At 41.4% G+C, this 23,587-nt stretch overlaps 1 protein-coding gene across 4 annotated transcripts in view; it reads right to left on the bottom strand.

Annotated features, from left to right (window-relative positions):
* PAK5 (p21 (RAC1) activated kinase 5) overlaps positions 1–23,587 on the bottom strand; it is a 302,646-nt gene that overhangs the window by 9,067 nt on the left and 269,992 nt on the right. For all 4 annotated transcript variants that reach the window (XM_005568358.5, XM_045362506.3, XM_074004777.1 and 1 more), the window contains 3 exons: positions 20,545–21,036; positions 17,207–17,340; positions 11,363–11,489 (listed from right to left, as the gene is read on the bottom strand). In XM_005568358.5, coding sequence (XP_005568415.1) covers positions 11,363–11,489; positions 17,207–17,340; positions 20,545–21,036 — 753 coding nt within the window. The remainder of the gene's footprint in view (positions 1–11,362; positions 11,490–17,206; positions 17,341–20,544; positions 21,037–23,587) is intronic.

The raw sequence follows: 23,587 nt of genomic DNA, 5'->3' as shown, positions 1-23,587 counted from the left end.
TATTAATGTTTTGCTGTGTGGGCTTTATCATACACCTATCACTCTATCCATCCATCTAATCATCTAATTTTTGATGCATTTCAAACTGAATTGATGACAGCAGTACACCTCACTCCTAATTGAGCATTAACTGGAGTTCAATGTGTGTTTATTTTTAACAGTTTAAAAATTATATAGAGTGAAATGTACACACTTTAGGTTTATCATGCGATGAGTTTTGACCTCCCAGTACTACCAAGATCTGGGCAACACCATTGCTAGGGCACTGATGCTCACATCAGTGGGATATGAGTGGTAGTCAAACCCTTGAAGGGCCATAGCATGAGAAAACAAGACAGTCAAATACGAAATACTGGGCACCCGGGGTGATTGAAATTGAAGCATTACTGGAGACTGAAGGGAAAGATATCAAGAAATCAGAAACAATGGAGAATAAATTGGGAAAGCCAAGGTGGGGATAGCAGCAGCTAGGACACAACAGGGGGATGAAACCAGGTAAGAACTGAGAGTCTCTGTTGTGCTTGGCAATGAGGGCATCCCTAGTAGCCTCTAGTTTCAGGTTGAGTCAGGGTGGAATCCAGAGAGTAGTCATGTAGATCTCAGTTGGACTGCTTTTCAAGAAATGAGATGTATTTTACAGATAGAAGACATCCAGCAGTTACAAATGTGGTGAATATGATAATGATGACAATGATAATTATCACTATTCTCTAGAGTGGATTGAATGTCTCCCAGAATTCACATCCATCCAAACCACAGAATGTGATCTTATTTGGAAAAGAGTCTTTGCAGGTCTAATTAGTGAAGGTGAAGTCATACTGGATTGGGGACAAGCCCTAAATCCCATGACTGATATAGAAATAGGAGAGGACACACAGACACACAGATAAGAAGACCATGTGAAGGTAAAGCAGAGACTGGAGGGATGAGTTTACAAGCCAAGCAACACTGAGGATTGCCACAACCACCAGAAACCAGGAGAAAGGTATATAAAGCTTCTTCCTCAGAGCCTCCAGAAGGAATCAACACTGCCTGCATCTTGATTTTGGACCTCTGGACTCTTGAACCTTGAGAATACATTTCATGCAGAGAGAAGAAAATGCCACTCAATTGGTAGCAATTTGTTATAGCAGTCCTGGGAAACGAATACACTCACTGGGCTCTTACGACCTGCCAGGTAACACTATAAACACTTTACATGTATTATCTCATTTGACTGCTCCCAAGAAACTAACAAGGTAGGAAATATTATTATCTGCATTTTCCAGAGAAGTACGCCAAAACACAGAAGTGCTTAGGCCACTTTGCCAAGGATACAGAGCTAGTAATGGAAAGAGCCAGGATTCAGGAATTTAATCACCACTCTGTACTGAAGAGCAAAGTTACAGGCTGAAAGAAGGGAGTTACTGGAGTGGTAGATGTTGAAGAAAGAGGAGAGAGTGAGGGTAACTGATGATAGGGTTTTTAAAGCATCCCTGTAGGAGCGATGGGACAGGATCCAGGGTCTTGCTATTTAAAGCATCATCTTCATCAATAGCAGCAGCTGCAATGTCACCTGGGAGCTTGTTAGATTTGCAGAACCTCAGGCCCCATCACAAACCTGCTGAAGTCACAGTTTCCACTTTAACAAGATCCCCAGGCCATTGGTGTACACATTATAGTTTGAGTCATAGGAGATCACAGTTCAGCCAAGAAACAGAAGAGGAAGGAGGTCACACGGACAGGTGGGGATGAAGGGGCATTTGTTTGCACAGAGTCTAATCTCTTTAGCATTCTGACAAAAGCCTTAACATTTTCACCACACCGTCTTCCTCCTGCTGAGCTAAACACACTACAGTCCACCTGAACAGCTTTTAAAGTCCTCTGTAATCTGGTGCCTTTTCACATAGCCAACCTCATTCTTCATGGCTTTCTGCACACACTAAAACCATTCTTAGGGACCAGGACTGTTCCTAGAATGTAGGATTTCCAGTGCTAAAACTCAGAAAGTTCTGTGCAAATCAGAAAGAGGTGGTCACCTTACAGTCCATTCCCAACTCTGAGTTTTCGTTGATGATTTTTTTCTTGCATATTCAACTCTCAGGCATACATCAAGGGCTTCATCAAATCTAATATTCTCCAGAACTCTTCTCAGGAGCCCATGTTGATCTCTCTCCTTTCCAAATTCAGAGAATTTGGCAAGCATTCAATCCTGAACTGTTTTCTGGTGCTGATTTTCCGCCTCTAGCTAGAGATGACATTCCTTGGGGACAACAACTCTGCTTTCTGATTGCAGAGCCTTACTGTGTTCCTTAAGAGCTGGGCAAACAAACAGTAGAAACTCAGAAAACACATGCTACTAGATTTATTTTATATTGACACACGTACATAATAGTACACCGGGTGACAGAAGACACACTGAAGCTCTTTCTGAAAACGTCTGAAGCATACTGAAGATAGCTCTTGCTAGAATCAAAGTTGGAACACAGATTAAATGAAAGTAACATTTTGGAAATTATCAATGTGATTTTTTAAATTTCCTTCTTCATGATATTCTCACTAATCGTCTTAAGGCCAGTGATTTGGACCAATGGTGGTATGATTTGAATTGGAAGGGATTAGATTATGCCCAAAGAAATGCTGGAGAAAGCTGGTTTAGTAGAGACGTGATATTCACAATTTTTTAATAAGAATCAATCCCAGAGGACTCAGATCATAGAATTCCACATGTGTATGAAAAAGAGGGTCTCGTAGTCGTGATACCTGGTCCATAATCCTTGGTGCCCTATTACAAGAGGAGTCAATAATGCATAGAAGTAAACATCCTACAGTCCACCCCTTGTAGTCTGCGATAATTTACAGAAGGGGAGAAAGAGGAGTGATGTTGACTATGTGAGGTCCTGACCTCCTTATGATATACCACTTTTCTTCACTCCAAGCAGTTGGTGGTGGGCTTTGGAAATATCTGTGTTGCATACATTCCCATACAAATAAGGGAGAGGAGAAGTCCCACAAGCATGGGTTCAGAGGTCATATTCAAAATATTCAATAACCAGATTAATGTAGGCCAATTGGAACCTAGATAGAAAGTCAAGCAAAGTCCTAGAGTTACCCTGGGAAGGATTACCATTTTTAATGAGGTGAGGAGGGTCTTGGGAAGTGGCTGGAGTGATGGGGGATAGTCTAAGGACTTAAAGCAGTGACTGTCAACCAATCAGCATGAAAAGCTTGCAATATTTTTAAAATGGGTGTAGACATGCTAGTAAAACTGACTGAACACCAGCCTTGGCCACACCCAGTGTGAAAGGAAAATTAAAAACTCAGGACCCCAGTTCACTCTGCCAAGAAGAAAAATCAAACTAAAAGCCGAGTCCTGCGAGAAGCTGCCTTCTGTTTTGTTTCTAAGTAGACAGCTACAGGTCATATGTAAATATCTTCACAGGTAGTGACTCTATGTTCACATTATATTCTGTAAAGTGCCGATTTGCTGAGCATGAGATCAATACATAATTGACAGTTCTCCCACCTGCTCCTTTTCTCTTGCAACAAGTGGATGACCATACCTCCCTCTTTCTCCTCCAGCCCACGTTTCCCCTTTCCCTCAAATTCATCTTTGGAGAAAGGCACAGACCACAGTTTCTATGAATCCATGTTTTTGTTTTTTTTTTTTTTCTTCTGGACATGTCCTTGACCTTGGCAAAATAAACTTCTAAATTGATTGACACATGTCTCAGATATTGTTTCATTTTATACCAGCATGTAAAATGTACTCCATGGAGACACGGTACAATAGTGTGGGTGGACATGAGCTTGCGGCAATGCTACTGGCTTCCATGGCCTGTGTGGGATGTGCAGGGGTTCAGAGGTTCCTCTAAATCTCAGTGAGGGAATGGGAAGGGTCTGGCACAAGCCTGTGGTTGGGACAAGGAGGCAGCCTGTAGGGCACCTTTCAACCCATGAGTGAAGAGGTTGTGACTGTGAAGTAGAGCAGAGGCGTGCCCCTGGATAGCCCAGCCACCGATAGGACCAGTCAATCCTGCTACCTGGTCACCAGTCCGGGTAGCAGGAGAGTCCAATGACAGCAAGGCAGGGAGGGGAAAGGACAAGAAGATGCTTCTTATCTCCTTCACCCTGAGGTTCCATGAGCCATGCTTGTCTCCTTCACCTGCGTTCCATCTTGGGAATAAGTGGTGGTGGAGAGGAGAGGAGGGAGTAGGTGGTGGTTAAATCTGAAAGGCTGAGTTTATAAAGGTATCATTTATACTTCTCAATAATGTAGTTGAACTTTGATAGACAATGTTCAAATTATTCAAGCCAACTAAATTTAACGCATTGAATTAAAATAGATGTTTTTGAAAAGAATCTAGCCAGTAGGACTCTGTGAAGAAGTATGGGTTAGTTTTAGGAAATATAGAAACTATAATTGTGGGGTGTGTGTGTGTGTGTGTGTGTGTATTTCCAAAACTAGGGTGTGAGTAAATTTGCAACCCCAATACACAGAGAGTAGAGGAGGAACAAACGTTCCAATCAATTTTGTTTGCCTATAAATTTAAGAAACCTGCATGGTTAAGGAGGTGAATGTATCAGCATTTTGCTATTGGCAGTTTTAAATTTCAACATCTCTAGTGTGGGTTTCTCTTTGCTGACTTGAAAAATATCCAAACCCCTCAAAATCTGGCATCCTAATAACCATCTCCCTGACAAAATGTGAGATGAGCAATTGAAACTCGACACTTGAAAGTGAGGCCTGTTCTTCTGCTGTAGGAGTATAAGTGCTTTTGCATGATTCTTTACTCATCCAAGTACATAAAAGGGACAATTTTCTAAAAGAACATAATTGCACACAACATTTGTCCAAATAAATCTGCAAGTAGATAATGAGAACTCAAGTAATGAGTATAATAAAGCACTGTGGGCAGATCTTAAAAGCAAATCACATAGATGCTAAGCTGAGCCTTACTTTGGGTAGAATTGTGCAACTGGGCTGCTTAGGAAACCACCTTCGTCTCACTAATGCAGTTAGGCTAAGGAACTACCGCTAGTATGTTGTCCGCCCCCTAAAATGAGAAAATGTAGCTTGTTACACAAGGAACTTTAGTTAAGAGCTCAGACAAAGCTGTTATTTAAATGTGAGATCCTATCCATCTCTCAGTGTCCTGGCCAGGAGTCAGGGTCCCCATAAATGAATGGTGGAGGGTTCGGGGTAGTGAGGGTGGGCAAAAGAGAGTCTATCCACAGGGCAGCTACAGGTTTAAAGACGGAATGTAAAAACCCTTGCTCTGTAAATTGCATGCACTCTAAAGAATTCTGTGCCTGCTCTAGGGTCTTGGCTAATGCAAAAGAGGGCTGCTTGTGTGCCTTATAAGGCAATGACACTCAATGTACAACGTGTGTAGCATCAGCCTCACCTGAGAGCCTTTTAGAATGCAGCTTCCTGGGTACCATGTAGCCTGAGTGAACCAGAATCTCTGGGGGTGGGGCCCAGGAATCTGTTTCTTGCCAAGCTTTCCAGCAGGTTCTGATGCTCAGTAAAGTTTGAGAACTTTATGGAAAAAGCAGATAACAGTGGCCAGAAAATGTCTTCAGGCATAAAGATGCAGATGGTGGTATTTGGAGGTGAAGCTAATGATCGCTGGAATAGGAAGTTCCAGGAAGATCTGGGCGGGGCACCAACGTCATTTGCTATGGTACAACTCACCGTTCTTATACCACTTCCCTTATCACCATGTGTGAATCCAGGCACAGTGTTGCCAGACCCTTTGATTTTTCAAGGAAGACAGGAATCTGAAATTTTATATGACATCTTCCAAGTTTTGATTTGTGGCAATCAATTTACAGTAAAAAGAAAAAGAGATCATAAAGATCACTTGTGTGCATCTCTTTTCCATAAACTAATTGGACTTAGTAGGTCATGGGTTTGAATTCCGGCCAATGAATTTGTCAAAAGTCAGTCACTCACTGCTTACTGGCCCCTAAGTAATTCATTTATCAAATGTTGGCCCTAGGCCAAGGAAAGGTCATGATGATTCTACACAACACTTAATTACAAGAGCAGAAGAAATGCCTTCTGACTTAGCATCTACCTTGTACCTGGTATACTTCTGTAGGTTTTACACAAATTACATTATTAATTCCTAAGCCACTCTATGAAATATATTTATTTTCCTCTTTCAAATCCCAAACACCACATTCTCCCTTCTTAACACAAATTAGTGACTCGTTAGATATTATTTATGTCATAGATAATAATTGAATGATTTACTTTTACTTGATAGAAGATAATTGGTCTAGTCTTTTGAGAGGACAGAAAGTATTCATTCTTTTAAACCCAAGCAATTCTCAGTCATTTTTCCTAACTTTTAAAAGCTTTTAAAATTTTTTAATTATTTCGGAGACAGGGTTCACTTTGTCACTCAGGCTGGAGTGCAGTGGAATGATCTTGGCTCACTGCAGCCTCAAACTCTAGGGCCCAAGCAATCCTCCTGCCTCAGCCTCCAAAGTGGCTAGGACTATAGATAAGTGCCACCACATCCAGCTAATTTTTTAGTTTTCTTGTAGAGATGAGATGGGACTTCAATATGTTTCCCAGGTTGGTCTTGAACTCCTGGGCTCAAGCAATCCTCTTGTCTTAGCCTCCCAAAGTGCTGGGATTACAGATGTGAGCCACCATGCCCAGCCAACTTTTAAAATTTTTAAATAATGATAAATCCACAGGAAGTGGCAATGTGCACCCATCTCTCCCTAGCATTAGCATCTTACATGGCTACAGTAAAATATCAACACCAATAAATTGATTAGGTACAATTTATAGAACTTATTCAAATTTCATTAGTTACAAATGAATTCATTGTGTGTGTAGTGTATGTAAGTATACTCGGAAATTTTATCACGTGTTGCCAACTAGTCAACTAACCAGGAGGAGGCTAGTTACCTGAAGAGTTACTATGGTGGGCAACTAGAACTTGATCTTGCTGAGAAAGTCTGGGAGACTGTATAGAACAGTGCAATAGTCATTGTGGTTTTTGCTATTAAAAGTAATGACAACTGATTCTGCACCAACCTACTATAACCACCACCAAAATCAATATACCCAACTTTACCATCAGCACAGGACTCCCTGGTGCTATTCTTTATAGACACATTCCCACAACCCTGAATCCCTGCCAAACACTCATCTGCTGTGTATTTCTATAATTATGTTATTTCATGAATACACACACACACACACACACACACACACACACACACACATATATATGGAATCTTATAGTGTGTTTCCTTTTGAGATTGGTGTTTTCTCACTCAGTGTAATTTTCCTGAGGTTCATCCAAGTTCTAGTGTGTATCAATTGTTTGTTTTTATTGTTGAGTGGTATTCCATGATATATTAATACTGTTTGTTTAACCATTTGCCCTTTGAAGGACATTTAGGTAGTTTCCACTTTGGAGCTATTATGAAGAAAACTGTTATAAACATTTGTGTACATGTTTCTGTGGGAAAATAAGTTTCCATTTCTCTGGATAAATGCCTCAGAGTGCAAGTGCTGGTCGTATGGCAAGTCCATTTTTAATTTTGAAAAAGAAATGCCAAAGTATTTTCCTGAGTGGCTATGCCATTTTAAATTCCTATGAGCAGTGTATGAATGAGTGTTGTTATCACTATTTTTCATTTTGTCATTCTTATATGTGTGCAGTGATAGCTCATTGTAGTTTTAATTTGCATTTCTCAAAGGCTAATGATGTTGAACATCTCCAAAAAGGAAGAGAACCTAATAAATCTTGTGTGGCAGACAGTATTTTCCAAAAATGCCAACAATAACTTTGCCCATCCCATGAGCTCTTCTTACAATATGACTTAATTTTTCTCACACTGAGGAGGATTCTATACTCCACCTCGTTGAATCTGGAAGGGCTTGTGACCATGGTGAAAGTGATGTCATATGATTCTGAGGCTAGGTTATAAAAATGCCATGCACTTCCACCTCGTTTTCTTGGGACACACTCTTGGAACCCAGCTGTCATGCCATGAGGAAGCTCAAGCCACATGGGGAGGCCACGTTGTAAGTGTTCTGGTAACAGCTCCCACTGGCCTGCCTGGACTGACTACCTGACATGTGAGCGAGGATAACTTCCAGATGACTCTGGCCCCAGGCATTACCTAACCACAAGTCAGAGCAGCACTGTTTTCCTGAGCTTAGCCAACTCTTGGATCTGTAAGAGACAATGCTAAAGTGACTGTTGACTTAAGACTCTAAATGTTGAGATGCTTCGTTATAATAGCGATAGATAATTGAAAAAGTCTTCTCTACTATATAATGTTGTACACTAATAGACTAGTATAAAAACGTACTCTCAGCCTTTTCTTGGAGTAGCCATACTCCATTTCTGCTCTCTTTTAAAAGAAAAGTTTCCTTTTCCTACAGACACTGGAGAAACCACTGGACCCAATAAGATGCACTGTTCTGAACATGAATGGGTAAACTCTGGACAAAATGGCCAAGAGGCACAAGATCCACCCAACATGCTGTTGCTTCCTTTGTCTGGAATGCTCCTGTTTCTGGCAGCCACAGGGTCCCGTCCCCAATGTGCCTGCTGTAATGCCACCACATCAGAGGGATCTTCTGATCAGCCTCCATGATAGAGCCCCACCCCTCCAATCACTCCCCATTCTCCTTACTATGCCTAAATTAATCCTAGGACACTTAGTACTTATCAACCCTTGTTTGGTGGGGATTTTGTTTGTTTATTTATCTATTTGTTTATTATCACATTCCCAGCCCACAAATAAGCTTACTAGAGGAAGTGATTTTGCTTTGTTCATCCCTAAGATTTAGAACTGTCTGTTACACGTAGTAGACATTCAGCAAATATTCAGCAAATGAATGAGGGAACAAACCAATAAGGACTAAAAGCACCTACAATGTGTCTATTTATATGAGCTCTTTGCTGGAGGTGTTCGAGACAAAGGTGCAGGAGGTGTTCGAGACAAAGGTGCAGGAGGTGTTCGAGACAAAGGTGCAGGAGGTGTTCGAGACAAAGGTGCAGGAGGTGTTCGAGACAAAGGTGCAGGAGGTGTTCGAGACAAAGGTTCTGCTCTTGAGAATGACAACTGAATGATTTAAGAATCTTGTACATTGACGGGAGGGGTGATCTTTAAGTAATTTGATTAAACAATGACTTCTTATCTTACTCTCATTTTGATACTGGATTTTGATACTGGATATGTTCTTACAGCAAGGAAGCCTGTAACATAAATTTCTAGAAACAAGGAAAGAAAGTCTGGCTTGAAATTGCTCTGGTAGACCATTTTAATGCTTTGCAAATTGCATTCTGACACCGTGGAGCCTTGCATAGGAGCTTTCCTGAGTCTGGACAGGGAGGATTCTTGATCTTTTCTCATAGCTGCCCCACTTATATGGGAGACTGAGAAAAAATGCATACAGTCTTCTCCCTGTATCCACATCCCTGTGCAACGTGACTTTGCATCTTCTCCTATCAAGAGGGAGAGTCTATATCCCCACCCCTTGAGTATGGTCTTAGATATTCAGTAAATATAATATAAGCAGAAGATTTAAAAGGGCCTACACATCAGGGTTTGCCTCTTTTGGTGCCCTTGGGAACTTTGCCACAGGTACCATGTGAATAAGTCCAGGTGACTCTGGGAGATGAGTGATACTTGGCCCTGTTACCTCCACTGTCCCTGCTGAGAGCCAGCTGACTGCCAAGCAAATGAGTAAGGCCATCAGCATAGGCTGATCACAATGTAAGAGAGAGCTCAGCTGATGTCACATGATGCAGAGATGAGCTGGTGCAGGGACAAGTCGTCCCAGTAGAGTCAGCCCAAACGGTGGCTTACAGATTTGTGAGCAAATAAATGGTGATTGTTTTAAGTCACTTTGAGTGGATGTCGCAAAACCTGACTGATACATGCTACTGTACCCTTCTTTCTTAAGAGAAGCAATGCAATGGTTAGAGCAATGTGAAAAGCAAGTCTTAAAACTCCCCATTAAATACAATCCCAAGTTTGTAAATTGTATATACAGGTACATGGAAATATGGGAAAAATAGGTAATGGGATTAGGAATGATCGTTGTTTTATCCTCTATACTTTTTTGAGTTTACTAAATTTTCTACAATAATATTTACAATCTTTTTAAAACAACAAGAAAGAAAAGCCAAAGTGCTTGGTTAGTTTCTTCTGGCTGCCCTCTGATCATTCCTGGGCAATTTCTGATATGACATAAACATTTTCCATATGGCAGGGGTTGCTGGGTGTAAAAGAGAGGAACATCAAAGGAATGGTTGGCTCCATTCATGCCAAGGCCACTGCCTCCGGTGGGAGTTTCAGGGGACTCAAAAGAGCCTAATGGTTTAGAGCTATGCTTTGAAACTCTTCCATTTAACTAAGCCTTCCTTGGAATGTAAACTGGTTATTTCCTTGGCTGTTATATTCCATGCTCTCTGCCCAGGGGTGGCTGATGAGTTTCAGCAGAATCCCTTGTGCAGGTTGCGGTGATATGAAATACAGAAATCTGGGCCTTGAGGTATGCCAGTGTGATAAACATCCACTGTTTGTCCTTCTGGATCCATTTTCCTCCGTCCTCTAAGTCTTAGGAAACTAACCTATATTGACTGCATTTTGGCTCCTAGCTAATTCCAGTCAATAGGGAGCATCAGTAGGAAACTAGAAGGAGGAAGAGTGAGGTTGGAGGATTTATTCTCTCAGCTCTCATCCTGCAGGTTCATCTTGGTTTGGCTTCTACCAAAGATCAGAGCTCCCGTCAGGCAGCCCCGAAATCTACAGCAATCTCCATTTCCAGATTCTAGTAGTCAGGACCTCACCTCACCGCTTCAGGCATGGGGTAGTAGGAGTAATGTTCCATTCTAAAATACTGAACTAATTCTCATACACTATTCCTTATGATTTTTCTATATCTGCCTACGTTTTTGTAAACTGTCCTTTATTACACCATCCTCAAATTACCCAAGTGGAGTTGATCATCTGTTACCTGCAGGGGCTCTGGAAGGTACTGGGGACACATGTATTCATGTGAATAGGCTGGATGCACCCCTAGAAGAGTCAGCTCTTCTCCTCCAACAAAAATGGATGTGGCAGAAAGGAAAAGAAATAGCCATAGTTTCCATTACTTCCTATACTCATTGTTAAGGAGGCAAATTATCCATCAAAGTCAGGCAATTCTGACTAACAAGGTGACACAGAGGAAGGGATGGTAATTTCTTTTTTGTAAGCCTTCTGGGAAGAGAAGTGGGTGACTTGTGACTCAGAAAAATTAGAGTTATAAAAAAGTGTTTCTAAAAAATTATGCCCATGACAGATAGAGTGACAAGAAAAACTATGAAGGGCCCAAACATGAACATCTTACCCGGCCATCACTTGTCAGGAGGATGGAGTCACTTTTTATGTCCCTGTGAATCACTCCTTGGTTATGAAGGTAGGAGAGAGCTCTCAGAACTGACAGACAGACAGTAGCTATCTGTTCTTCATTCATTCTGGAAAGGAAATAACATTTAAGGAACAAGACAGGTTTAAGAACATCTTTGAAATGCTCAAGAGAGGCAGCTCCCTTGTGCTTTAATGAAACAGTGCACGTGCTCCAGCCCATATCTGAAAAAATCTGCAGACAAGGGAAGGAAGTCTTTGGGATCTGACTCCCAGAACAAAGGCGCTTGGCACCGAGAATATGACAGGGACCAAATATAAGTGAAAGGAAAGAAATCACTATTTGTCAGCTTTTTGGTCATTCATGCAAATGCACTTCCAGGAACTCTATTTATTTATTTATTTATTTGTTTATTCTTTGAGATGGAGTCTCGCTCTGTCACCCAGGCTGGAGTGCAGTCTTCCTTTTTGACTTTCTTTTCTTTTTTTTTTTTTTTTTGAGATGGTGTCTTGCTCTGTCGCCCAGGCTAGAGTGCAGTGGTACAATCTCAGCTCACTGCAACCTCTGCCTCCCGGGTCCAAGAGATTCTCCTGCCTCAGTCTCCCAAGTAGCTGGGATTACAGGTGCCCACCATCATGCCCGGCTAATTTTTGTATTTTTAGTAGATGGGGTTTTGTATTTTTAGAGATGCGGTTTCATCATGTTGGCCAGCCTGGTCTTGAACTACTCCTGACCTCAGGTGATCTGCCTGCCTCAGCCTCCCAAAGTGCTAGGACAGGAGCCACTGTGCCAGGCCCCATGAACTCTTAACAGATCATTCCATAGGCATGAACAAGCCTCCAGGTCCCACAGAGACAACACATTGAATAGGTGGATGAAGATTTCAGGCGTGGCTGTTAAATGATCATAAGCAAATCCTTTAACTTCCTTGGGCCTCATTTTCTTCATCTTAGAAATGGGGAGAGCTACAGTTTTCAAGGCTGAGCTCAGGCAAAGTGGTCTTTGCATCTCTAATCCTCCCTCTGGGACCTACCCTACTTCCTATTCACCCTCTCTCTTCTTCCCCCAAGGAGCTAGAGGTTTTTGTTGCTTCAGGTCCCTTCTCTCAAAAGGAAATTGGACCTAGGAAGTTACTAATAACTAAGTGTGAATGGATAGTATTTTAATAAATGGACCATGGGAATGAGAAAGGAAGTGAAGTATTGGTTATGGCCTCCTATATCTCATCACTGCACTCCTGTGGAGAAAGTTTTTCCTTCTCCATAGTTTTAGAGGGGGAGGGGGAGGTCAGGTAACTGCCCAAGGTTGCACAGCTAAGAAATGGCCAGGTCACAATTCAAACCCCACCTCTTTTTTAGTCCAGAACCCACGCTTTCCCACTTTCCCATTTTCCCACACTGCCCTCACCACTCGAATGAATGGATTTTCCTAATGGCTGAAATAGTTCAGCCACTGAGGAATCTAGGTGAGAATTATTTGGATGGCACAGGTTGTTCAGTGCCCTCAAAATGACTCATTTAGGCAGCTGCCTAACTCATCTATGTGCAAAACTTCCTCCCTATTCCATGTTAAATAATAAAAGTAAAAGAGGTCCTAAAGCAAACTATCATACAAACAGAGGAGGCTGCCAGGAGAGACAGAGGATATAAATGACCGGAGCCCAAATTTAAGGACAACCTTGTAAAACTCCAGTAACCCCAGGTAAATCTAAGGTCAGCAGAATAAGGAAATGAATGGCTTTGAATTTTCATTTCAGTCTAGTTGATGCTAGAAAATCCTGATGGTATAAAGAGGTAGCCAATTAGGAGAATATCAAAGGTATAAAGTTGATGAGTATGAAGAAACACATCCTTCCCTTCAAGGAGGATTTGGCCAGGTGCAGTGGCTCATGCCTGCAATCCTAGCACTTGGGGAGGCTGAGGTGGGAGGATTGCCTGAGGTCAGGAGTTCAAGACCAGCCTGGCCGACATGACGAAACCCTGTCTCTACTAAATATACAAAAAATTAGCTGGGCATGGTGGCCCGTGCTTGTAATCCCAGCTACTTCGGAGGTTGAAACATGAGAATTGCTTGAACCTGGGAGGCGGAGGTTGCAGTGAGCCGAGAGTGCACCACTGCATTCCAGCATGGGCAATAGAATGAGGCTCTGTTTCAAAAAAAAAAAAAAAAAAAAAAAAAAAAGAGGATTCCACAGCACCAGTCTCATATGAAGGCAGATGAGAAGAAATGTTCTTGCCTGAAACAGAGGAAACTGACAACTTCTGTGTTCTGTGGTATGTTGGTCATTATCCTGAGTGGTTTTCACATGACCATTTTCACATGTGGAAAAACACATTCCTCAGAGGTTTAGAGTATCTGCAACAGGGACAAGCTCACATATACCTTCAAATTAATTCAGAACCAAGAACCACCATCTTTAATAAAATTATTTTCTCTTGAATTCCATGAAATTTGAGTTACCTGAAGCAGGTATAAAGATTGTTTACCGGTCGACTATACCAAAAATTACTTGAATCTAACCCCTAGTCACTAACAGAAATATCCCATTTGACTGGAACATGTGACAAATACTTCCTAATCCAATGCCTTTGAAATTAACACTGCCAACTGGAGAATGGCTGGTGTATTTCTACTTCTACTTCTTTTGTATAGAAAAAAAGTTTGGCATGGAATAAAAATGCTTCAGTTCTAGAGTAACTTCAAATTCAAATCCTGGCTGTATCAGTTATTAAATGTGTGGTCTTGAGAAGGATACCTTTAAAAATTTTGAGATAGAGCCTTGCTCTGTTGTCCAGGCAGGAGTGTAATGCGCAATCATAGCTCACTGCAGCCTTGAACTTCTGGGTCAAGTGATCCTCCTGTCTTAGCCTCTTGAGTAGCTAGGGCTACAGGGACATGCCACCACACCCGGCTAATTTTTAAAATTTTTTTATAGAGACAAGGTCTCTAAGTTGCCCAGGCTGGTCTCGAACCCCTGCCCTCAAGTGATCCTCCTGCCTTGGTCTCCCGAAGTATTGAGATTTCAGGCATAAGCCACCATGCCTGGCCAAGAATAATTTTCCTCTTTGAGTTGTAGCTTCATCACCTGGCAGACAGGTACATCAGCATCTGCCTCATAGAAATATGTGATGGTTACATGATAAATATATAAAAAGCTGGATGGTGCTTGGCACTTTCGTTTCCCTTCTGGAACTCTTTGTTTCCTGGAAGTTAGAAGGATCTTACTTAACAAGATGTTAGGTTAGTGCTAACACTTCAGTATGTATAAGAAACACCTGAGCATCTGGCTAGAGCATGGATTCTCATTTGGTTGGTCTGGGGTAGGACCTGAGATTCTGCTTTTCTAACAAGCTCCCAGGTCCTCAGACAGCACTTGGAGTTGCAAGGGGTTACATGTTTTATCAGCCGATCAATAAATCATTCATTAAAGCAGTTATTCAGCATCTACTATAAGAAACTCTCTGAATTATCAGTTTAAGATTTCAAATACCTGCCGGGCGCAGAGGTTTATGCCTGTAATCCCAGCACTTTGGATGGCTGAGGCGGGTGGATCGCGAGGTCAGGAAATCAAGACCATCCTGGCTAACACGGTGAAATCCCGTCTCTACTAAAAATACAAAAAAATTAGCTGGGCGTGGTGGCAGGCGCCTGTAGTCCCAGCTGCTCGGGAGGCTGAGGCAGGAGAATGGCGTGAACCCGGGAGGCGCAGCTTGCAGTGAGCTGAGATCCGGCCACTGCACTCCAGCCTGGGCGACAGAGCGAGACTTCATCTCAAAAACAAAATAAAATTAAAAAAAAAAAAGATTTCGAATACCAAATATTCATGGTGTTCCTTGACACACAATTAATGTTTTGTCTCTGGAGTTAGTGGGTCTTTAAAAGGGAAATTAGTTGACAATCCTGGATGAGAAAATTAGAAAAGACAGTGGATTTTAGGGACACACTCTCTTGAGTGGTTTCCACCGATACAAAATAAGAATGGAAAGGAACCTTGACAAAGGTAGAGCTGGAGACCTGAGTGGCTACATGAAGCTCCGGAAGGCAAGAAATAAGCTTCTCCCCTGAACATATTTTTATTTTTTGCTTTATATGCGAAAAGCAAAAAATGTATATCATATTTGCCTTAGGCTTAGATCTTTCCAGTATATTTGTTTCTACCAATTAAGATGATCTTACATGTTTTTTTGTTGGGCATGTCTTATTGCTACACCAACAAGAGTCTGCCAGCTAAATTGTTGGTGATAAACGTTCAGTGTCTTCACTCACAACACTTCATTTTGAGATGGCCTACTCCAGACTGAGAACTGTAGAGTCACGAAACCTCTCGTTTTAGTGGAGAAAAAGCAGCATGTTCTATCCCTCACAGAGTTTCCCAGTACTTTGTTATCTTGCTTTCCACCTATTAGATACCTGGATCCACTTTTGATTCAGGCACCATTTCAATAACAGCAGCTAACACTCAATACCTCTTCCTCATGACAACCCTTTCTTAACTTTTCGGCATTTTATTTACCATCAAAACCAAAGTTAAAGTTTCCCAAATGTAACATGCTATTTTGTATGTCTATTCCACAGAACCTTGCTTCTCCAAGTATGGTCCATGAACCAGCAGCGTTGCCATTGCCTGGAAGTTTGCCATAAATGCAGAGTCTTACACCCCTCTCTATTGAGTCAGGATATGCATTTTGATAAGATCCACAGTGATTTATGTGGACACGAAATTGAAGAGGCACTGTCCTAGCACATATTCTTTCCTCTGTCTTCAGTGCCCTTTTCCTCCTACTTGCCTTCTTAGTAAACTGCTATTCGTCTCTCAAAATCCATCTCAGATGTCACCTTATATTAAATAGAAATATTTCTTGACTCTTTCTGATAGAGACATTTAGGTATCCTTCTATGCTAGAGATATATATATAAATATACACACACACACATATATATACACATATATATGAGAAATACATTGTAATACCTGTGCAGAATTAGGAAGAAAGATATATATACACACACACACATATATATATGTGTATATATACACACACATATATGTATATATATGCATATATATACATATATATGTATTTCTCATCAATATACAGCAATATAGGTCAATATACATCAATATAGATCAATATACATCAAAATACATCAATATAGGTATTATAATGTTTTTCTCATCAGTGATGTCCCTGAGGGGATATGTCTGAGGCATATACATTTGTATCTTCTGCATCTCTAGCACTTACAAAAGAGCCTGACACATAAAATGTGCTCAATAAATACTTAATGAAATGGCTGGAACTGGCACATCAGGGAGGTGCTGAAGCAATAGGCTGTAATTAGCCATTGTTACTTGCAAGAATATTTTAAAACACAATTGAAGAATTTCTGCGTGCCTCGTCGATTCATTATTTTGATACAAAACTTCAAGTGATCCTCTCCCTGTCCCTTCCTTCCCCTGGCATCCTTGGTGGTCTTAGCACGCAGCAATGGTAGGGTAACTCGGGAGAATGAAATTCCGCTTTTAAATCTATATAGTGACAGGAAATTCTATTATTTGTCACTGAAGCTTCATTCTTAGCAGGTTGCTTATTTTAAATCAATGGGTATTAATGCCCTTCTGAAGGCAGGGAGAACGTTAACCGAATGAATGAACTATACATGCCTGATAGCATAATGGGCCCTCCAGGGAATGTGGGGAAAAGGGTAGTCATATTCCCTGACTCCAAAGTGCCCACAATTTATGAAGAGTTCATAGTCACTGAGGCTTTATCCTGGAGAAGAGTAAGAAGCACCTAGAATTATTTGGATAATAAAGAAGCTTACCTGGTGTGAGTCACAATGTCTGTCAAGGCACCACCTTCTAGAAACTCCATGACCACCCAGAGCTCATCGCCAACAAGGTAGCTGTTGTACATGTCAACCACATTGTCATGGTGGTAATCCCGCATGATCACGACCTGGGGGAATGGGAAAGATACTTTTGACTTGTGAAGATGAAGTTGCTTTTTGTTCTCTTGTGGCCACACCTACAACTGTAAGTAAACTGATTGAGAGGTACTGACTGTGGGGAAGTTTATTCAGAAATCTATTATAGACAAAAAGCATCAAGGGTAACTAGTAGAAATAAAAGGAATCAAGGTAACAAATTTGAGAGAAAATGGCAGGTCACCCTGACATTGGAGAGACACAGAGAGAGAAATGAAAACAAGTAGAACTAAAGCAAGATTTGCATTCACAAGAGGGAGTTTGGTTGACAGTCTGGGGATATGATCAGATATCCCTAAGGATCTCCTTTAGAATGCACTGTTCACAGTCCTCTGCTGGTTATCCTAGCAAAGGGTCACCAATTTGTAGTAATTGAGGGAACGAGTCCCACAAGTGAATGAAGTAAACTATCTATTAGAACTGGAGCCACACAAGACCAACTTAATTTCTCCTTAGAAGAAGATATGGGTTGAACCTGAGAGATATTTGGGCTGAATTCAAAGAATATATGTTGAAGATAAAAATAAATATGGCATAGACATTAAAAGGGCTAAGGAGCCTGCTTGCTGGAGAGAGCTTCCAGAAATTGCTGCCCTGTGGCTGTTTCCACTCGAGTTTTCAGAGTTAGTGTTAAATAATAAATTACAGAATTGTTTATCTACATCATATTGCTCTGTGTGTTCTGGCATTATGGTTTGGAAAATAAATTCCAGAAATCAGGAATGGTGGACTGGGAAGATGCTGAAGCCCAGTCACCTGGAACTCTCTGTGAGATTTGGAGCATGTGTAAGAAATAAGCACCTGTGGGAGCTGGAGATGTGTGGAGGCCACTGGGGCCTTCACATGAGCCTCCATGAAAAACAGAGTTCGAAATTGTAGCTGAGTGTATTTGTACAGTGCCTGTTTATGGACCAAACACCTTCTTACTTCTCAGAGAATGGGAGTGCTTACAACAGAAAGACGAAGAGGTCAAGCAGCCATAGATTGTTCTGGGAGTTAGAAGATGTGGATTGTACATGCTTTCCTGGAGACTGACATCTAACACTGATATCCTGACTTGATATCTTTAGGACTTAGATCTGTCATCCACAAAAACTTATCTTTCCCCTCAGTGCTCTCATAAAATTACTAAAAGAATATTACTCCAAAATACTTTATGTGTTTTCTAACATAATTACTCATGTTTCCCCACCTATTTGAGAGCTCCTAAGTGATAAGTTTAAAAGGTAAATGAGAAAGTGGAAGGTAAATGTTAAAGTACAACAAATATACAGAGAAGCGTTAATTCCTTAACATATCAATAGCTCTTACACATCGAGAAAACAAATGCTAGCACCCTAATTGAAAACTGTATACAGAACATATGATTTAGTGAAGAAAGAAAAATGGCCTATAACCACATAAAATTAAATTCAGCTACACTAGTAATAAAAGTGCTAATGAAAACAGTAAGGTTTATTCACGTCTAGCAGATGAACAGAGATAACATGACAGTATCAACGATGCTAGTGAAGGTGAAACAGTACTATTAGTGAGGGTCTAGATTGGTACAAACTTTCTGGAAATTAACATTGTATATCATTTCTCTAAAAACATTTATATATCATTTGATCTGTTCATCCTATTTCTAGGACTCTAAGAAATTATCAGATATGGGCCGGGCACGGTGGCTCAAGCCTGTAATCCCAGCACTTTGGGAGGCCGAGACGGGCGGATCACTAGGTCAGGAGATCGAGACCATCCTGGCTAACACGGTGAAACCCCGTCTCTACTAAAAAATACAAAAAACTAGCCGGGCGAGGTGGCGGGCGCCTGTAGTCCCAGCTACTCAGGAGGCTGAGACAGGAGAATGGCCCGAACCCGGGAGGCGGAGCTTGCAGTGAGCTGAGATCCGGCCACTGCACTCCAGCCTGGGCGACAGAGCGAGACTCCGTCTCAAAAAAAAAAAAAAAAAAAAAAAAAAAAAAAAAAAAAAAAAAAGAAATTATCAGATATGAAGCCAAAGACTTATGTGTAACAACACTCACTGCAAAATAATAAAAGTGACAAATTGGAAACAGGATAAATCAGAGACTGGTTTTAAATATGATACGTGTAAATGATAGAAGATTATTAAAAGTGCGTTTTGACATGTAGCTAATAGAATATGTTAATATATTTTATTTTACATTAATAAAAATAAGTAATATATGCCAATATATGTTATTTAATATTAATTTTATTAGTATTAATGTTAACATTAGGTGAAATTTAGAAAGTCACAAAACCACATACTATAAAGTTACCTCAAATTTATTAAATCAGTGACTGGTTTAATAAATTTGATACAGATCTATGATAGAAGATTATAAGGCCATTACAATGGTCATTAAATTTATTTTACAGTAATAAATATAAGTAATACAGCTCAATATATTTTATTTGATATTAATTTTATTAGTATTCATGTTAATATTAATTGAAATTTAGAAAGTTATGAAACTACATATATAGAGAATTATCTCAAACAAAAGAAATTTGTAAATAGAAATATATAGAAAGGAAACACTGAAATATTAATGTAGGCTATTACTTGACTGGGATGTTTGTGGGACATTTTCTTTACTTTGCAAATATTCTACAGGAAGAATTCATTATTTTTATAGTTAGGAAAAATATTTTAAAGTTCCCAAAGAGTAATAGTTCATTGGTAAACTGACCCTGGTCTACTGTTTTAAAAATTGTTTATGGAGGGTATATTATGATATTATAATAGTATAAAATATATACAAATCCACACAGATACAGTGTAGCATAAGATTTAGAGTCTGCTAGACAGAGATTCAGGTCCTAGTTCTGCAGTCAACCTGCTTGACTCTGGGCCGGTCTCTTCACCTACCTGAGTCCAGGTTTCCTTGTTAAAATGATGATAACATATTTCTGTCTCACAGAATTGTTGTGAGGATCAAACTAGATTAATGCTTAGTACAGCGGCTGACACACATGAAGTACCTTATAGAGGTAACAGCCATATATGTGCACAGAAAGAAGACTAGAAGGAAATATTACAGGGGACGCTATTTTTGTCTTTATATTTTCAGTGCTTTTCTAATGTCCTAAAATGCACGTGTATAACTTTTGAAATGGGAAATAAATGTTACAAAGGAGAGAAAGGATGACCCAAACACACCCTTTACCTCATTGAAAAGCAGTTCCCGTCTCTGTTGCTTCCGGAGGTCCATTTTCTTCACTGCAACTTGTTTCCCTGTGTGTTTCTCGGTGGCGATGCACACGATGCCCGTTGAGCCTTCCCCGATTTTGATAAAGTTGTCCAAGTATTCCCTGGGGTCTCCTGGGCTGACCACCAGCTGCAGGGCCGCCCGAAACTGTTCATGGGACACCCTGGAGGGCTGCTGGTCGGAGGAGGAGCCCCAGCTGGGCGGCGGGTAGGTGCTGGATGAGAGGCTGAGGGAGCTCAGGTAGGAAGCGGTGGAGATGTACTGCGAACTGCTCTGCAGGGAGGGGTGGTGGTACAAGGTGGCTTTGTGGTACCCAGACGGATACTGGTGGCTGCTTGAGGAATAGCCCGCTTTGCTTTGACTTTGAGGTAGTTTGGCAGGGCCCCTGGGGTAGGTGTCAGACCCTGACAGTGGAGGGCTGAGGACCATCTGTGCTCGATCATAATCCACCTGGGAAGACAGACATGGATAGAGAATATTCACATGCTAGATCTGAATGCCACAGCCAGGAGGTGAGTGAGCTGACCGACAGCTGGCAGAATGAGGATCACCAGTGCGGGATGAGAGGATCTGCCTGGGGCACCAACAGGACTGGCCACACCTAGGGAAGGGCCTTCTCTGGTACACGTGCACCACAGTAGGAGGTTAGCTCACGTGTATCTTATCCAAGGTGTGCTTGCTTGATAAGCCTTATTTTCTTGTTCAGGAATGAAAAATCTCATCCCTCATTAAAGGACATTAGTTTTCAGCTAGCATTTTGGGGAGACACTTCCGGGGTAGGAGGCCTTTTCCCATGCTTCTGAATTCAAATACTAGAGGCTGGTATGGACATTTATGTATAACATATGTATAACACAGCAGATGTAGGTACAGGGGAAAACATGGCTCCCTGTGCTAAGGGTGTGAACCACAGGGTGAACATGTGCAATGTTCTCACCAAATAAGTACAAATAAAATTGAGAGTGACCAGTCTTTGCAGGGGTATGTGTGAAATGAAAATGAGGCTAGACCCCAAAGAGACCCCAGCAAAGAACATCCACTCTGACTTGGAAGAGTGGGATGAGGGGATTTTGTGGAGGAGAGTGGGGAAGCCAGTGAGGGTATTACTGGTATATGATACTATGTGTAGATCCAGCAGTCACTTCCTGGAAAGAATCAGGAAGGAGCTCTGGCCACTCTTGGAATGGCTGAGGCCTGGATGGTAAAGATACCACATCTCGTCATGTGGTATGCTCCTTGCCCAGGGCAGAAAGTGCTAATCCATCAATGCACTCTGTTTTGGAAGATCCTGATGGCAACACAGTGCTGGATACATAGAAGGTACTCAGAAAAGATTTGTTGATTGGACTTCAGGCTGTTTCTTAATGCAGTGCCCCAGAAAGTCTCTGTCACTCTACTGGGTGTAAATGGAATGGCGTTAACTTATCCTACTCCCCTTCCATCCACCCCAAGGACCTAGATCTACTCTAATATAGTAGCTACAAGCTACGCGTGCCAATTTAAAGTAAACAAAAATCCATTAAAAATTAAAAATTCAGTTTCGCAGTCACACTAGTCACATTTTAAGAACTCAGTAGTCACCACATCACACAGTACACATATAAAACATTTTCCTAATTGCAGAAAGGGCTATTGGATGACACTATTCTAGATGAATTGATTCTTCCCATGCAGCACATTCATTCATTTATTTCAAAAATTAATATTTGAGCAACTGTGATGTGCTATGCACTGTTTTAGGTGTGAGGGGGGAGGGTCCACCAAGAGTCAAAATGAATGGTATCTCTGCCCTCCTGGGGTTTATGTTCCAGAGAAGGAAACAGATAATAATAAAGAAAACCAATAAATACACAGTGTGTGGTTCAGGAGTCATGAATAATATAAAGAAAAATAAAGCAGAGTGAGGGGGTTGAAAGTAACGAGATGCCATCTTGGATAGGGTAGTCACAGAAGGACTCTCCGAGGGCGTTCCGTTTGAGCAAAAGCCTGGCTGAGTGAGGGAAAAAGCAAGATCCCTCTCCTAAGAGGGGTGGTTTGGGCAGTGGGAGTGGCACATGCAGGATTCTGAGGCAGACCCAGGCTTAGTGTTTGAGGAACAGCAGAAGCTCATCTATAGTGGAGAGTGTCAGCTAAGGAAGATGGACGGAGAAGCTGCCAGGGGCAGATCATGAAGACCTTGGCAAGGATGTTGGCTTTTGCTCCGAGTGAGGTAGGAAGCACTGGGGATTGCTAAGCAGATAGGAGTGACACGGTCTGACTCTCTCTGGCTGCGGAGGAGAGACTTTGGTGGCGAGAGTGGAAACAGGGATGCCAACAGCTTATCACAGTTAATGTGGGCTGAGATTAGGGTAGTTATCATAGATGGGGTGAGAAACGGTGAAATCTCGGGCAAGATTTGAAGGTGGAGCTGACAGGATTTGTGGATGGATTGGATGAGATCTTGAAAGACAGGAGTCAAAGATGGCTATCAGGATTTTGGCCTGAGCAACAGGGTGTTTAATGAGATAAGGAATCCAGGGGTAGCAACAGGCTTGTGGAGTGTGGTAATTAGCTTCCAAATTGCTCTCAATGACATGTGCCTCCTGACATTCATATTTCCATGTAGTCCTCTTCTACACTGCGTTGAAATTAATCTGAGTGATCAAAGAATAAGGCAGAGATGATGGCAAGCTCCTTTGGTCTCCTACTCACGTCATTTATTTTGGCTTTCACCAGCTGCCATGTCATGAGGACACTCAAGAATCCTCTGGAAGGACTGGGTGCAGCGGCTCATGCCTGTAATCCCAGAGCTTTGGGAGGCTAAACTGAAGGATCACTTGAGCCCAGGAGATCAAGGCTGCAAGTGAGCTATGATTGTACCACTGTGCTCCAGCCTGGGTGACAGAGTGAAACCCTGTCTCAATAATAATGATAATAAAATAGAGAGGTCCATGCAGCAAGAAACTGAGGACTCCTGTTAAGAGCTAGCTAGAAATTGAGGCCTTCTAGCAAACAGTCATGT

This window comes from Macaca fascicularis, chromosome 10 (assembly GCF_037993035.2).
Source record: "Macaca fascicularis isolate 582-1 chromosome 10, T2T-MFA8v1.1".
NCBI classification, from domain to species: Eukaryota; Metazoa; Chordata; class Mammalia; order Primates; family Cercopithecidae; genus Macaca; species Macaca fascicularis.
Note: the sequence above shows the minus strand (reverse complement) of the source record. Positions and strands in the feature narration are given on the sequence as shown.